Source organism: Ixodes scapularis, unplaced genomic scaffold, assembly GCF_016920785.2.
Source record: "Ixodes scapularis isolate PalLabHiFi unplaced genomic scaffold, ASM1692078v2 PGA_scaffold9__187_contigs__length_104089568, whole genome shotgun sequence".
Lineage (NCBI taxonomy): Eukaryota > Metazoa > Arthropoda > Arachnida > Ixodida > Ixodidae > Ixodes > Ixodes scapularis.
Window position 1 is genome coordinate 46,137,503 of NW_024609884.1, and position 17,086 is coordinate 46,154,588.

General features: G+C 42.3%; 1 protein-coding gene across 1 annotated transcript in view; it reads right to left on the minus strand.

Moving 5' to 3' along the window:
* Window positions 1-5,155: 5,155 nt before the first annotated feature.
* LOC8027192 (calbindin-32) overlaps window positions 5,156-17,086 on the minus strand; it is a 204,137-nt gene continuing 192,206 nt past the window's right edge. Inside the window, exons 9-11 of the mRNA XM_040504192.2 lie at window positions 12,572-12,628; window positions 11,695-11,766; window positions 5,156-7,501 (exon numbers count right to left, since the gene is read on the minus strand). Of these exons, the coding sequence (XP_040360126.1) occupies window positions 7,355-7,501; window positions 11,695-11,766; window positions 12,572-12,628 (276 nt within the window). The 3' untranslated portion in view covers window positions 5,156-7,354. The remainder of the gene's footprint in view (window positions 7,502-11,694; window positions 11,767-12,571; window positions 12,629-17,086) is intronic.

The window sequence follows — 17,086 nt, forward strand, 5'->3', positions numbered from 1 at the left end:
TGTTATGATTTTCAAGAAATGCCATATTTTTTCAGATATAAGTCAACATTTTTTTTTTCTTGGAATTGGTCTTTAAAACTAGGGGTTTATCTATAATCATAGTCAAAGTATGTTGATCTGTACAATTGACCAGAAGTTGAGTTCGTAAAGCTAACCCAGCTGTTCTCCCGCATCAGCCGCTGCTGCTAGTGCAGCGGTGCAAAACGGTGAAGTTTGATGCGTGTGTGTTGGAGAAAATGCTAGCAGGATAAACCAGTGATTGTGAAAGCCTCAATTTGTTTCAAGCATAGTCCAAGGCCTGGGCAAGATTGTCAAGAAATGGCTCACAGAGGCAGAGATAGCAAAAGGGGGGAGGGGATCATTCCATGCCAAAGGAGACACGGCAATTTTTTGTGTTATATGTACGAAAAAATAAGCCTCTGAACTCCAAAAAAGTATTTTTGTGAAAAAAATCAATTTAATTTTTGTTGATATGCTCTAAATTTCTGGAATTTTCATAAAATTCATGGAATTAAGAAAAACATTGTGAAAAAACGGCTGCATACCACACAAATTTAGGTGGGCGTATAATTACTTAACAACGCCTTTCTTGCAGTAAAATACAAGCATTGAAAGACACCATTTTGAGTCCAAATAGGGGCTCCAAAAAGAAGAGACTGAGATTTCTTTATTTTGTTGAGTCAGTTCCTTTGTTTCTACAGAACTAATAATTGAATAGCATGTGTTAAATTTGCAAAACCTCGTTTTGTTTCGTTTCAATTAAATGTCAAAATCTTCAGTTTTTGCAGAAACGGCCATATTGAGAGCCAGAAAAAGCAATGTGGGCATCGGTGCCCGCAACTTTCTAAATAGCCAGACGTTTAATCCACCTCATCTGTTCAACATAAAAAAAATGAGAAAAGTACTTTTTGTTGTTGCAGAGAAAGTATTTTTCAAAGATGGCCTCTCCGACCATGCCTCCAGGCGCCTGCCTGGTAGGCAACACACGCTGTTGCTTTCCAGCGAAGCGTGAACGGTGCGAAATGCTGCTGCAAGGTCCTCAACGCTTTCCTGAAAACACGTTTTATTAAGTTGAAGTGGACGTCATTCTGACTTCCATCCATCTTCATCCTCCTTACGTTACGTAATGATACTGGCATCTCAATTTTATTCTACTTCTGGCCAGGTAACGGCCGACGAACTCAGGCCTGCATCGTCTGCTTCCCGAATTTGGGAATGCATACTACTGCGCGTCGGCCTTGTCTGTCACATGTCCAGATATAAAAATTCAGACTGGATAGTTCTTCACCGATGCGAAATGGTAACGGTGATGTAGCTTCTCCATTGAACCTAATGTATTTTGATAGAACATGTAGTGCTACCAAAAGCAGTCTAATGATGGCAAAAGCATGCACTTTTTGCGGTGGACGCCTCACACCCCTGAGGCGTCTACCGCCACCGTACATGTGCAGTATTTTAGGCTCCGTAGTACACTGGAGGCCAGCAGAAAATGTATAGAATTTTGAGCTCGCTAGTATTTTTAGAGGAAGTGTGTTTGATAGGAGGTGGGAGTTACACGGGTGCCGTCTTTGCCATCTGAGTGTCAGGCACGGCGGACATTAGATGAGGTAATAACTGTCATGGTAAGTCGGTTTATTAAACATTGTTTATTAACTTTTTAATTAATGGTTTCATATTGCATGTTGCAATTGCAGTATAATGCCAAATAGTATTGGAGGCTTGACCAATTTACAGAATTTGCGAAAATGTAATAGTTTCTTAGATATTGATCGATTAGTTTTAGTGTTTTTATTCCCAATTTCAATATTGCTCGCAAAAAGATTGCCACAAGCCTTGCCCATAGTGACGCTTAGAAGAGTGATGTAATTATTTCCATGGCATTTATTTATTTATTTATTTATTTATTTTTATTTCAAATACTGCCAACCCTTGCGGGTTATAGCAGGAGTGGATACAGTAATATATCAAACAAAATACGGGTGACACAAGAAATTATACATAGAACAATCATTCTCACAGGTGCAACTACTCATCAGCAAACCAGTTCATCAACTTTTCTTCAAATTCTTCAACAGACGTGACGTCCGAAAAAACACTTGGGGGTAATCTGTTCCATTCTTCTATTGTTTTCACAAGAAACGAATATTTAAAAATGTCAATATTGGGCATAAATGGGTCAACTGACCATTCATTGTTTAGTCGTCGAGACCGTCTTCCAGGAGATCTGATATAAGTTTGCGTGTCAATACGAAGATATTTAAAATACAACAAATAAAAAAACTTCAGCCGCGCAATTCTTCGTCTTGACGCTAAGGACGATAATTCAGCTTCCCTCAACAATGCCGAAACAGACTCATGTCTATCGTATTTAGAAAAGATAAACCTGGCTGCTAGCCTTTGAATGCGCTCCACTTTATCTATTTGAGTTTGTGCGTAGGGGTCCCATATTATCGATGCATATTCCAATGTCGGGCGCACTAGAGTTTTATAAACGTTGGTACGGATATCGGAGTTCGTCCCCCTTAGAGATCGCCTCATAAAACAAAGTTTCCTATATGCTGAATTACATACATTTTTAACGTGCGTATTCCAGCTGAGATCACCCGAGATAGTAATACCAAGATACTTAATAGTGTTAGAACGTTGCACGACTACACCATTTATTTCATACAAAAACATCAACGGAGACTTTTTTTTGGTTATGCTTAAGACAGTAGTTTTATCAAAATTAATTCGCATATCCCATTTTTCACACCAGTGAAATATAGTCGTCAAGGAGTCATTCAATAATTCTTGATCATCTACAGTTACTACGGGGATGTAAACCAAACAATCATCAGCAAACAAACACACTTCTACAGCTGCGTCGATATCTTGAGCGATATCGTTAACATAAACCAAAAACAAAACTGGCCCCAAAACAGATCCTTGGGGTACGCCAGACGTGACTGGTAAAACAGATGACGCATGACCGTCAATTTCAACGTACTGTGTCCTATCAGATAAGTATGATTTAATCCAGAGAACCAAGTTCTTATCAACACCAAGAAGCAATAACTTTTCAAGTAACTTTGAATGCGTGACTCTGTCAAATGCTTTAGATAAGTCAATAGATACAACATCTACTTGCCCACGAACATTTAGCACTTTTCCAAACTGATGAGTTGATTCAAACAACTGGGTGATAGTCGATAGCTTCCTGCGAAAACCGTGTTGTTTATCATAAAAAAGGTTTCTGTCTTCTAGAAAATCAACGAGATGTTTAGAAATGATGTGTTCGAGCATTTTGCAGCTTGTTGATGTCAACGATATTGGCCGGTAGTTTTTAACTTCAAGATGGTTGCCCGATTTGTGAATGGGTACAACTTTGGCAATTAACCAATCCTTTGGTAAGCAACATGTATTTAGCGACTGTCTCTGTCTCAGCGGCACGTCCTTGGTAGATGCGCCAACGAACTTAATACGTCTTGGTTCTATCAAAATACATTAAAGTTCAACGGGGAGGCGACATCACTGTTATTATTTTGCATCGGTGGAAAGCTATCCGGTCTGGACTGTTTTTACATCTGGACGTACGACGGACGAGGCAAATGCGCAGAATGCCTTCCCTAATTCGGGAAGCAGACAGTGAAGGCCTGCGCTGGTCAGCAGTTACCTGGGCAGTAGAGTGAAATTAAGACGCCAGTATTACTTAAGGTAAATAGGATATCAATGCATGGGTGTCAGGATAACGTCCATCTTGACTGAATAAAGAGTGTTTTCAGGAGAGAGTTGAAGACCTAGCGGCGGCATTGATGCACCATTGATGCCTCATTCGCATATGCTGGCATGTGTCACCTATGAGGCGGGTGCCTGGAGGCATCATCGGAGAGGCTCATCTTTAAAAAAAAATTTCTCAGCAACAACTTTTCTAATTTTTTTTATATATTGAAGAGATGAGGTGGAGTTGAACTTTTGGCTATTTCGAAAGTTGCAGGCACCGATGCCCACTTTGCTTTTTCTGGCTCTCGATAAGGCCGTTTTTGCGGAAACAGGTGATTTTGTCATTTAATTAACACACAACAAAACAAGGCTTTGAAATTTTAACATATGGAATTCAATTATATTAGTTCTATGTGAACAAAGGGAAAAAAATATTGTAGCTAACACCCAACTCCAAGTTGAGTAAAAAAGAAGGAATCACAGTCTTCGCTTTTTGGAGCTCCCTCCAATTTGGACTCAAAATGGTGTCTTTTAATGTTAGTTTCTTGGTGTAACGTAGGGCATGTTATTAAGTAATTATGCACCCACCTAAATTTGTGTGGTGTGCAACTGTGTTTTCACAGTATTTTTCTTAACTACATGGGTTTTAAACAAATTCCAGAAATTGAGAGCATAATATCAGCAGAAATAAATGTTTTACAAAACAATAGTTTTCTTGGAGTTAAGAGGCTTCTTTATCCAGATTAATTTTTTTGTAGATATCCTAGACATGAAAAAATTGCAGTGTCTCCTTTGACATGAAATGGCCTTGGGGAGTGTGGTGCAAAAGTAAGAGGGAGATCATGGCCCAACACATTGTCTCAGACGGCAGTTTTTGGATGTAAGAACCAGGAAAGCAGGCAACAAATGGGAAAGTAATACACATATCCCTATGGAAGTTAGATGGCACCAGCGTTCATGAACGTAATAGCCAGGAAAATGTGTAAACTGAGGACATACCAAAGAGGGTCTACCGTAGTTCTAGAATTCTTTATGTGGGATTGTTGTACATGCTTCTCCAGCAGATGCTTTGACTTCTTCAACGTTGTTGTACTTACCGAGAGTTTGTGTCACCACACATACTTGGAGAATGTGTTGGATGTTCCTGCTGATTATAAATAAGGTTTGGCTCATATGGTGCTAAAAATGCAGCATCTGAGACTAAGGGAAGGAGTCTGTCATTGCCAAGAACAAGATAAATTTAATCGAACTATTGCACAGCCAGGTATTCTTTGCTCATTAAAACTCTGATGGTTCTGATTTCATAATTTTTGATGACCAACTATAGTAAAAAGAAAATTGTGTGTATGTTTATACAGTGGGAAGTCAGTCTGCCTCGGTGGGCGTCTGGTGTCTCGGCTGTAGATAAGGAATTTAGTAAGGACTATCAAAAGAGAAAAGCTTCCTTCAACAGGTTGACAGATTGTTTAGTTAATAGGCATCAATGCGCAATTCTGGGATAGAAATATTTTTTTGCTTAATTTTTGTCACAGTATTAATGGTGGGAAACAAAGCAACATTTTTCCAACCTGCTCGAAAAAGCATTTTCTATGTTTTTATGGTGTCTTGTTGACAGCCTTTTGTGAGCTTATTTTATTTTTGCATATATATCAAAAAGGCAGTATGGTATCCAAGTTTTCCAGTGCATAAAAAGCAACACAGTTTAACGGGCATAATTCCATCTTTTATTGTTCTTTTTTTGTGTTTGCTGATATGAGCTTTTACAGCTGCTTCAACACATCTGAAGGCCAACAACATTTCCTGTAGAAATGGGAAAACAAGATATAGCCACAGCAGTGAGCTATTAAGCAATAATATGGTGTACATTGAAACATACCCAACAGCAAGACAGTTTAGACGTGGGTTATTCTTTAGTTTAGCACATAGGAGTCTGAAATATTGCCGAGGAAGCCACTCGTTTGAAATGACATGAAAGTTCAGTTTCTGCACCAGTTGTGTGTTAATTACGAATTTAATTTGTTGTACGAAGATTTAGACAGTGGGGGGTCTGCATTAAGATGGTGTTAGTAATATACCATTGTTCTACAGTTTTTGAAGATATCATTGCTCTATAGTTTCTGAACTTCTGTAGGGCAAATACAATACCAGGTATACCTAAAATGTATTATGCAATATTACAAAGCTAATTAATATTTATAGAATTAGCTGTTCCATAGCTGTATGCTTCATTTAGCAAAAACATTCGAAGCAGTTTTAGTTGAGTATAGCAGTAATAGCAAAACAATTTTCAGCTAGTTAATATTTGCTTCCAGTATATGAATGTTTATAGATCGATAATATGGGCAAATGATGGCATTAAATACCATCAATGGTATACCACATTGTATGGTAAAAATAGACTTTTTGAGTGGGTGTTTCTGAGAAAAATTAGTAGCTTAATTCTGATGTTAAATGACCCACATTCGTTTTGTAGAAGTTTTAAATGAATATTTTTACTTATATCAAGTAGTGAGTGTATTTTTGTATTTCCCTTTCAAGTTGTTTGGTACAGTTTTGACCACCTGCAACAACTAGGTAATTTCTACTGGATATATGCTTAGGAGTAACCATGATAAACATACAAAACATAGTGGCAACAACTGTATTTGGAATATTTAGTCTTCGAGCTCTTTTCTACATACTCTGAAAAGTTGGCATTCTTGGGATTATATCCACATTTGGTGTGCAGTGTAGTAATGCTTTTTTTCCCCAATGAATATCACTTCAGTGCAGTTGACAGCGACATCCAGAGAAAAATAAATCACAGTTGGGTGAAGGGTGAAACAGGGCAGTTTGTTGAACTCGACTGCAAATAATACCGTTTTTGTTTACTAGTATGTAGAGAGCGTCACATCCTAACAAGTTATGATTTCGTGTCTGTCCGGGTGTATCTGCATGAGAAAGTAACTGGGTAACATCTAACACCTAAACCCAAACACTGAAGTTAATGAAAATATGTTTTGGAGCGAGGCAATATCTATAGAATGCGACAGTAACATGAACTGGAGGATCAAGCAGTGTTCTCTTTTTGGTCTGGTTTTGAGTCATATACTTTCAGCTTAGTAGTTCTGTGTGGGTCAACTAACACTACCTTAGGGAATTTCAAGCAACAAAGTGTAGTTTTCCTAACACTGGACTGTGGTTAGGATTGTGCCTTGGTCGTTTAGAGGTTCCATACAGGTTAGAGTATTAGAAGTACATGCAATCAAAGGATCTCTGCCATTGTCCTTCAGTAGGCTCTTCCCAGGACCCTGGCGTCTTTGCTGCAGAGTAGCAGAATCTTTTCATCAGACTAGTATGGGTTGTAGAATAGAAGGGATCATTGATCGGAATGCAGAGTTTCTGAAGTTATCATAGAGGTGTCTACACTGTGAAGGTGGACTTTGTATTTACTCTGTGTTCACGCCCCCAGATTTTTTATTTGGTTGACGTAGCACGGCATCTCCCAGCCTCGGAGCTGTTTCCCCGCATTCGGGTCATGATTGTAGCAGAAAGGTTTGGGTCAGAGAGTAGATGACGAGGAAAGGAACTCTTGAGGCTATAGTAAGTTGGTTGTAAAGTATTGGATGCGAAGTAGAAATGGCTTGTCACATGCTCCGAGCACTGGCCCTGCTTATTTGCCATCCTCGTCGGCAGAGTGCTTGGCTAGGGCCAACAACACCATGGTGAGCTCCTTCTTGCTAATCTTGCCGTCCTTGTTAAAGTCGCAGCCTCGCAGTATGGCCTCTTGGAACTCCTCCAAGTCCTGGGCATCGTAGTCCTAGGAAATCCATAGGAAAAGAGTTTGAGTAAATTACTAGCCACAGTTGTCTACACCTGTTTTCACCTCGGCGAAAGTTTTGCGCATTGTTCATACGCGGCGCCAAGTAGTGCTTACGAGATTTGGTTGTCGGAGGAAAAAGTGATGCTTTTGGCGTTTCGAATATGTACGTCGTGATAAAAACATAACATATATATAATCTAAAATTCACCTACATATATCTTAGTTGTCATCATAAAAAGGGGGAAAGTAGTAATGCTCCGCGAGGAGCCGGTCTTTTTTTTACTACGGTTTTTGAGGTGAAAACGGATATAGCTCCCATCTTTTTACGTTTGCAAAGTGCATTTTGAAAGGCAGAAATACCTGGCTTTACGGAAGACTAATCAAAGCAAGCATTGGTGGAACGAACTCGGCGGTATGTCCAAAAGGCCCTTATGTTTGTACATCATCTTTGATCTAAACGGTTGCACAATCTTTCCGTTGAGTTTTACATCGCTGGACCGTTCCAGCGTTTATCACCCAGACGAATAATGCCGAGTCACTGGGTGTGGACGCATGCGTATTGCGCTGAAGAGCTACTGCGCATGCTGAGAACGCTTGGCGGGCAAACTACTTAGATTTTTTAAAGCGAAAGCCTGCCTTGTCCCATTACGCGAAAAAGCGGCGGCGTTGTCCCCGAAAAATGGTCATAAAAATGCGTCATCAAGCACGCGCCTCCGAAATAAAACACAAAGAGAAGCACAGCAACGCTGATGTTTCGTCACGGAAGCCGTGATGCCAGCGGGGGTGCCGCGCCTACGCGCCGCTCAAGATCAAAGCGGACGCTTTTTAGAAATAAAGGAAAGCACAGCAACGCATGTTTCGTCACTGAAGCCGGCGCGGTTCGCCGCGCCTGCGCAGTGGGGGAGCGTGATGTCATCGCCGGAGCGCCGTGTGAAAGGAAGACGTGGCGCGCTGCTTGTAGGAATGCGCTGCGTGTAGAATGCTTTCGCCTTCCTACACGTAAACAATCTTTAGTGTCTGTATTTTTTTCCTTTTTACCTTTGTCCACGGCAGTGCATTCCAAGGCACGCTCGCGCACACTGAACGCCGATTAAGGCTGCGCACGTGCACTCAGATAAAAAGTAATCATTGCATAATTAGAACCTGATGACTCAACCTGCGCGTAATTAATTTCACAACTGGCGCCGTCATACTGTTCAATAATGTAGGAAGCTATATAAAACCTTTATAAAATATTATGAAGTGTTAAGAGTTCCACGAGACATATGGTACGGTTTCTTTTTGTCTCAAAGTACGTACAAAATTAGTTTTTCTTTAATAATTCCGTTTGTTAGACGCGTTTCAATAGCATTTAGGGACAATAAAAAGAGTGCGCGAAGATGAAATAAGAGGTTTTCCACTAACATCGTTGAACAAACTGAAAAAAGAAAGAAAAACTAGATACGTTTAGCAAGGACGTAAATGAAAAGAGTGCGCTCGAAGGTGACGGAGCAAAGCACCATTGTGCATTTCATATAACTCGCGCGTGCTTAGAACCCTAAAAATACAAGGACGTTTATATATATATATATATATATATATGGGTCCATATCACATGAGCGAATGACATTTTAGCGAACAGCGACGTCTTAGCGAATTGACGTTTTAGCGAATAACGGGGGCGCGCGTTAACCCATCCGCCGCGCTGCGCTTTTCATTACAAAAATGTAAACCCATTTGGCCCACCCGAAAACGCCGCTTCGCGGCGTCCGACTATTCGCTAAAGTGTCATTCGGTGAAACGTGGGCGTTCGCTAAAACGTCATTCGATCAAGTGAGTGCCTCCCATTCCTGACGGAGACCTGCCTCAGGTCGAAACGTCGAATAAAATCCTGGTTTGTTTTTCATCGTTACCTTGCATCTCTGTCTTCTACGCTTGCGGCCTCCGAGCCAACATGGCTATGTGTATATATATATATATATATATATATATATATATATATATATATATATATATATACAAGTTTTTAAAGGTTTTACAGATTTGTTAGAAAAAAAAAAAAGCCGTGAAGGCTACACTTATGCGGTTTGTGCAGGTGCGGTATACGGCCAAGGGGACATTATGTGGGTGGATAATCTTTACGATAAGTCGGCTAATTAATTAAAAATTGTTAATTTACTTTTTACTTAGTGAAATAGACTCATGGTTCCAATTAGAAACTTACTGAGCGTCATCGAAAACCGCTAAATCAACTCTTTTTAGAACGGCTTGAAGTCGGTGCTGTGGCATTGAGCATAGTGAAACGTCATGCCCAGTGACACAGCGTTACCGATGAAAAGCAATTAGGTTACAGTTATAGTTACTTGACTCTAAATGTAACAAAGTTACATTGCAGTTGTAATATCCTTCCGCAGTTCCCGAAAATGTATATGTTCAGACCCGTTCTGTCTCGCTTCTAACAGGCTTCGAAGCAGTGTTACAGAAAACGTCACTTATTACAGTAACTGAAATACTTGAAATTAGTTTCTTTATTGCTCTGGTGGGCAGCCCCAGGTGCTTTCAGTGCGGCACGGCTATTCCGGAGGCAATCAGTCACGTCATTATGGAATGCGCAAACTGACTCGTCCTTAAAAGAAGTTACCACATTGTTTTGCAAAACGTGCCCCGTGGCCTAGTAATTTGCTAGCATGGACATTGTCTATCCAGCGGGTCTGGTTCGCCCGAAGGCATTTTCTTCACGGGCTACTGCGCAACCCCAGTGCAACAGGCTTTCACAGTCCCAGTGGTATTGACGCTGTGATGCAAGTTGGTTGCCTGAGGCACTTTTCGTATTCCTGTCCCTTTCGCCTAGACTTCTTTGTGTCAGGAATTTCTTGTATGACTTATTTCATCATTTCTTATATATATATATATATATATATATATATATATATATATATATATATATATATATATATATATATATATAAGAACAAAGCAAATGGCTCTTTCTTTAGTCTGGAACACCTATGTAACAGTACAAAAAAACAGCTTTTTGTGTGTGTGTGCAAAAATCGTTTTTGAAAAGTGCCATATTTAGTATACTAAACCAACACCTGAAGAGTATTTCCACAAAGTTTAATTTGTTTCCGCTGCGTAGTTGTTATAAATTATTTTAGGTGCCCGATGCGGATCTCGACAATGAGTGCATTTTTCCTCCGTTTAATTTTAGCGGTATAAATTTGATTTTAGTCAATCTGTCATTTGACAATGGGCTTAAAAGAAATGCTTATTCTTTGTTTTTCCCTAATGAAATGCATCGACTCTCCAGGAAATCGCCTCTGGAACTTTCTAAAAGTTTTTGAATAAAATAATAATAAAAAAAATTTTGAAACTGTGGAAGATACAGAAGGCCTACAAGTTGTTTGATTGTGCAAAAAAAATGTTATAAAAACAAATTACTTAGTATACAAAATTGTTGTCACAGTTGCACTTTTTAGACATTCTGCTTTGTATTTAGTGAAGAAGAATACTGGGGGACAGCGTATTATTTTTCTAACAATAGATTGACTAAGCAATGGTGATGTGCTCGTGATAAAAACTGCAGTTTCCTTCACAATTAAGCGCCGTTCACACACGTGCAACCGAGTACGACCGAGAGAGGAAAGACCGGTTGTTATCTTACGACGGAGTAAGACCCGCATCCGGTCCTCCGCCGTCGCAAGAGGCTTAAAAACCGGTCTGGTCTCTCTCGGTCTTACTCGGTCGCAAGAGTGTGAACGGGCCTTTAGGACCAGCTCCGCTGCAGCGGAGCTGGTCCGAAGACGTCGCAAGAAGCTTAAAAACCGGCCTGGTCTCTCTCGGTCTTACTCACTCGGTTACAAGTGTGTGGACGAGCCTTTATTGTACACAGCTGAAACTTCGCAATGCATCATTTTAGTCCTTAGCAGTCTACACTTAATTTATTTCAAGCCAGGGATTATAAAGTTGACCCTTTTGGGTTACGGGTAGTTCTCCCCTTTGAAGGCCGCTGTTGCTTTTCTTGTGAGAATTACTACAATGGATGCGGTAATGCTTGTGGCTCATAAATTTCTTACGAATATGTTAGAAGTTAATATTTAATCTCCACTTGAGAGCAGTCCTTTTCAACTTATCACTTCCCCCCAAAATGGAATTGTTCTAAAGATTCGAACAAAAAGGGAATATTACTGAGGAGTAATTTGAAGTCGCACCTTTTTGACAAGTTCCAGTAGATCTTTGAGAAATCCTTTGAGCTCCTCGTTTTCAATCGTGCCGTTCTTGTCCTGTGAACGCAAATACAAAACAAACAAAGAATTCGTTGAATATACTCTGCGATGACAATAATTGTACCTGAAAACGTTGGACAATGTATATTGATTAAAGTACCGAGTAATTGACATTGTGTAGTCAACAGTAGTTCTAGCTTTTGCCGCGTTGTTATTATTTAGTAATGCGGTTTCAATTGTTTTGATCTTCGTTTTTCGTGATTTTAAGAAGCTGCATCACGCTGGCGTCAAATTGTTTTCTCAGTAATTTGGAAGATCACGGTTGAAATATTGGATTTCACACTCCGAGGTTCGGACAGGAAAACGGGCACTTTTAGTGTGCATCAGTGTATTTGCTTCACAGTGCTAACACTGCGCTTTCCACTGCAGTTCTCCACTGGAGCAGTACTACACTGTAGCTGTACTCCTGCAGTAGAGAGACACGTTGTTCTCTTTGTTCTTTGTTCGCCTCTTACCGGCGCGCATGTGCGAAAAGCCGGCAATCGCACGAAATTCAGAACACACAAAAACTGTTACGGGATATTAAAAGGAAAAAAAAAAGGGGGGGGGGGGGGGCGGGGGAGAGGGTATATATTGCATGTAAACCTTAAATGTAGTTTTGTCAAAATCACATTTGCGATTCCTGTACGATAATTACCCATAAACATAATTCGTTAAAAAAATGGTTTAGAACTATTTTAGTCTGTCTAATTTCATGCAATTTTCGGTTCGTTTTTCGCACATTGTTCCACGTCTTCTTGTCGTTCGCCCTTTTTTTTTTTTTTTCTATTTTAGCCGTTGTTGAAGCAGACCGAAGGCTTACCCGATCATAGAGTGCGAAAACTCGCTCGATGTCCTCCCTTGTTAACTTGCTTGCGCCCTGCGAAGACAAGGGAACGTTAGATATCCGTGATAAGTTGGAGGTTGCCTACCAGACGTTCTTTTTAATTGTAGCTTTTTGTTTCTTGTTATGTCGTGAAGTCAAGTCTAAGTCCTTTGTTATGCTCATGCATGTCATTTCAATCTGATGTTTATCTGCCGTGGCTCATTTAATTCGGCATTGAAAAGAAATACTGATGGCATTCTCTTTGAATCATGTATTTTGGATTGTGAGCTCATAGCTAAAATCCCTAAACAATAATAAAAAAAGAAAGAAACGCAAGTCGTTGTTGGTTTATTTTGCCGTAATAAAAACAATAGTTTTCAAGGGTGTGCAAGGAAGATTTGAGCGCCTTATTTTTTATTGTTTTATTTATATGTCCACTACGGACATTGCTGTAGCTCTTTGCGAAAGCCAAACTTCTGTTCCAGTACCTAGGACAATGCAAACTCCGCATCACTTCCAATAATAATTAAAAAAAAAAACAAAAAAAAAAACGGTGGTACAGTGCGTTTCGGTGAAGCGGAAGTTGCACATGGTCCTTAGGGAATACCTGGGACAGCCATGCCAAGCATTGCGTGCCGAAGCAATGTGCAGAGTCCTTTGCTGGAATGGGCTAGAACTAGATAGAATGGACTAGAATCGGGCAGCGTTGCGACCGTGCCTACAAGTGGAGACCGCTCTCCATGCCAGCGGAAGCAGCATAATCGCCAGTGGTCGCAATGCCCTGCTGCTCTTTTCCCTGCATCTGTCTGAGTCTCTCTATCTCAAAGGAGAGCGCGGTAGCGTCACCTGAGCTTGGTGGAACCTTCAGCGGAGTGGAAACGCAGTAATAGGGAGTTTTAGTGGACCGTGTTTCCCCCTCCGTTACGAAGAAACCGCCACTGCGCCTGCGTGCCGATGGCCTTGGCTGTAGAGTTCCGGGTAGCGGAGGGGCTTAGCGGAGGGGGAAACACGGTCTACTAAAACTCGCTAATAATTCTCATTCAGGGACAAGATACGTTTCCTATCCTACAGACCGATCTCAATAAACGTTGGGCGCATGCCTGACGCCGCCATAACTTCAGTGCACAGGAGGTAGACGGCAGTGCACGAGAGGGCTCGTGCCTCCTCGCGTTCTGCACGCGCAGAGCTCCAGCGAGGTCGTCTCACGTGCAGAAAGACTGAAGTTCAATCGATGCATTGCGGCAGCGGTGGCGTGGTCAAACTGGCTGGTGAGATCGGCCTACTGGTAATTTCAAGCAGTGGAAGTGTTTCGGTGTAGTAACGCTGTGCGACTTGAAGTTACACAAGCGAGCAGCGCTGCATAGTCTCCTGCTGCGCAGACAAGGACGCAGCCCTGCTTGTACCGCGGAGATCACGGATCATTTTGAAACACTCCGGTTGGGACACGCGTGTCGAAAAATGAATTTTACGCCAACACATTACTTTTTTTTAGAGCAATATTGACGGCGCGAGTTGCGATTTAGTCAGTAGTCTCCTCCTTTTCACATGTTTTTTCTCTCGGCATTTCGGGCGCGTGGAGGAGAGGTGAATCGGCTTGGCCATCACGTCGAGGTGGAGAGAGTGTATGACCATCTCGTTGAGGTGGAAAGAGTGTATGACCGTTCCGTGACGCCATGGACCTTGCGCGCAGAATTTGAAATAAATCTTGCGCCGTCAGCATTGCTCAGAAAAACAATATATATATGTATTTTTTTTTGCGTAAAATTTATTTTTTTTTGACACGCGTGTCCCAATCAAACTATATAAAAAAAAGCGTTTTTTTAAGTCGACAGTGCAGTGGAAGTAGCGCGCCTACCGGACCAATCAACCGCCTCCCTTTTGTCACCTGACTCCGCCCTCTGCGCGCGGGTATGGGCTGGAGCGTGATGACGCGGCAAAAGATAGACGTAAGATTGGTCCTAAGGAGCCCGTAGCTTCCACCGCACTGTCAGCAGAGGGGTGAACCGAGTACAGATTCCGACTGCCATTCGCACTTCTCCACGGAATGGGAGTTCCCCAACGTCAATTTTATGTCCACCCCCTCTGTAATGCCCCTGGGTTGTGAAGGTATTGAAATAAATAAATAAATAAATATCCCAGCCAAATGACAACACATCCCGGGCACATGAGCTGTCAGCGAGCAACCAAATGACCGTGCTAGAAAGGAGGGGGGCTGTTCACACAGGCGGCGTCCGTTTCGCAATCCATTGTGCGTTTGGCGTGCCACCGGATGCTTTTCCCGAGCCCTAGGGACGATATCGCACTGTAACGGTTGTGTCGGTAGTGGCGTGCCGCCTTTAGCATTTCAAAGCTGGATTCGTTTTCGTGCTACCTATACAGCCGCTTCTGCGATTTTGACTTCACAGGATGTTATACGAATGTAGCCATCGAAACATACCGGCACTTGATGAAACTACTACTGGTTAGAAACAAAATTACAAAAATCGTAAAATCTTAAAAAAAAAAAAAAATACAAGCAAAGAAGCAGCAAACGCGCATACATGCACACACGCACGCAAAAAGCGCGTGTGTACGCAAAACCACGATCCTTAACAGAACAAAGTGCTACCTGTGTGAGCAGCCCGTGCATAATACGGGTGAATGTGCAAAGTGCTACCCATCAATAATTGCGTGAGCGTTTGATTTAGTTTTTTTTTTTTAATTTTGTGCTTGGTCTTTTTACTTTTGCATAGGAATCCTCGTATCACCAGTAGAAATATCGAGTGTGAATACCAGAAGGATTGCAAGCAAAGTCAGTAGCATCACGTTTACAAAACGAGCGTGAAATGACGGGGCGTAACTCTCGGTAATGACGCTCGCACAGTGAGTAACGAGACACCATCATCATACGCTTGAGATCTGGATCACTTTCATGGCAAGAAAAATGTGCAGAGTGACGCGCCATTTGTTGGCAGCAGGCACACACGCTTGGCCGCGTTCTTATAGTCTGGAGTGTACGAAGCATCCGTCGATTCGTGTGCTGCCTCATGCATCATCTCCGAGGGGAAGGGACGAGCAAAAGTATTTGTCTTCTTTACCCACACTGCGAGCCCTGCGAACGATCCTGGGTTGACACGAGGCAGTGTGCTGGCTAACCAATCCAGAGGAAAGGGATTGCCGTAACCAGACGAATGCGAGAAGTTCCGTTGACCGATACTTTTTGCGCGTTCCGTGCATGTTTATAGGCGTTGACACTTTCAAATGAAAGGTGCCGACGTTGGGGTGGTCTCACCGCTTTTGAACGTCCCGTGACGAATAACCGTTCTCTCAAAGCAATAGATATTTCTCACGCCACCAAAGAAAAACATTAATGAATTAAATCCAGGTCACAAAAAGGAAGAAAAAAAAGTATCTCCCCTACGCCTATATAAAGCGCTGTCCTTCCAAAAGTGCTGCTGCAATATATATCCGCTCTTTCGTCAAACTCGTTCCTTAGAACGAGGGACGTCTGCATGAGGGCCTCGATGGCGGCACTCTGGCCCGAAGCAAAATAGAGTGCCTCTATGTTTGCAGCAACATTGAGTCACACCAAAGCAAACGTGTGCATCAGCGTCACGGACAGTTGTCACTGCAAGCGAGGCGCTCACACGTCAAGCAAGGTTGCCGGCTCTAGTCTACGGGGGTGGTGCCTGCGTCTTGGGTGCCGCGCTTGCGATAGCGCGTCAGCAGCACGTACATCGACATTCGGCAGTCCACTACGGGCGTGTCACTATGGAGAGCACGGTCCTCAGGCATGCCCACATTACCCGGTGGTACGTACCGCTGTCGCATCAGTTAGCTGTGCAGAGCAACAAACACGCCGTGTTATCCAGGCACCCCTGGGCCCGGGTAGATGCCCGGGAAACAAGTTCCCCGGGACGAACTGCTTCCACGTAAATCGTGTCATAAAGTATACTACGAACTGCTGCCTCAATTAGTGGTCCCAACAAACGGTACCCGCTCCTCCCAGGGTACGCGTGTAAGCTCTTCCGATTATACCAATGACGACGTCATGTATATATTTCTGATAGGACTGAGCTTGAGCAACGACTACTTCATTCAAGTCGAGCTAGTTTAAGTGAGGACGTGTCGACTTGCTTGAGCTTGGGACTCGGCTTCCCTAACGGGCCGAGTGCGGTTGTCTGCTACGAGTGCGAGGTTAATTCGCTAGTGTTTGGCGCTTCATTCTGCGACCTTTTGTTGTTGTACAAAATGATGCGTATGAATAAGAAGTACCTCAACTAGCGTACAAAGGAATCGACTGTCGCACTACTTCAAGCAACGCGTCTCGGGGAAAGTAAAAATGTCACGCAACGCCTTCTACGCGACACACTTGGAGCGAGTACTTGATCGCTAATCTCGAATTTCTGCTAAAAGGCTGAAAGGCGTCCGGGATGTGTCTCGGATTGAACACTGTGGTCGAACATCAGCGGGAGTGGGAGGGTCAATTCTCCCTCCCTCTCTCTCTATTTCTCCCCTACTTGCGGAATATTA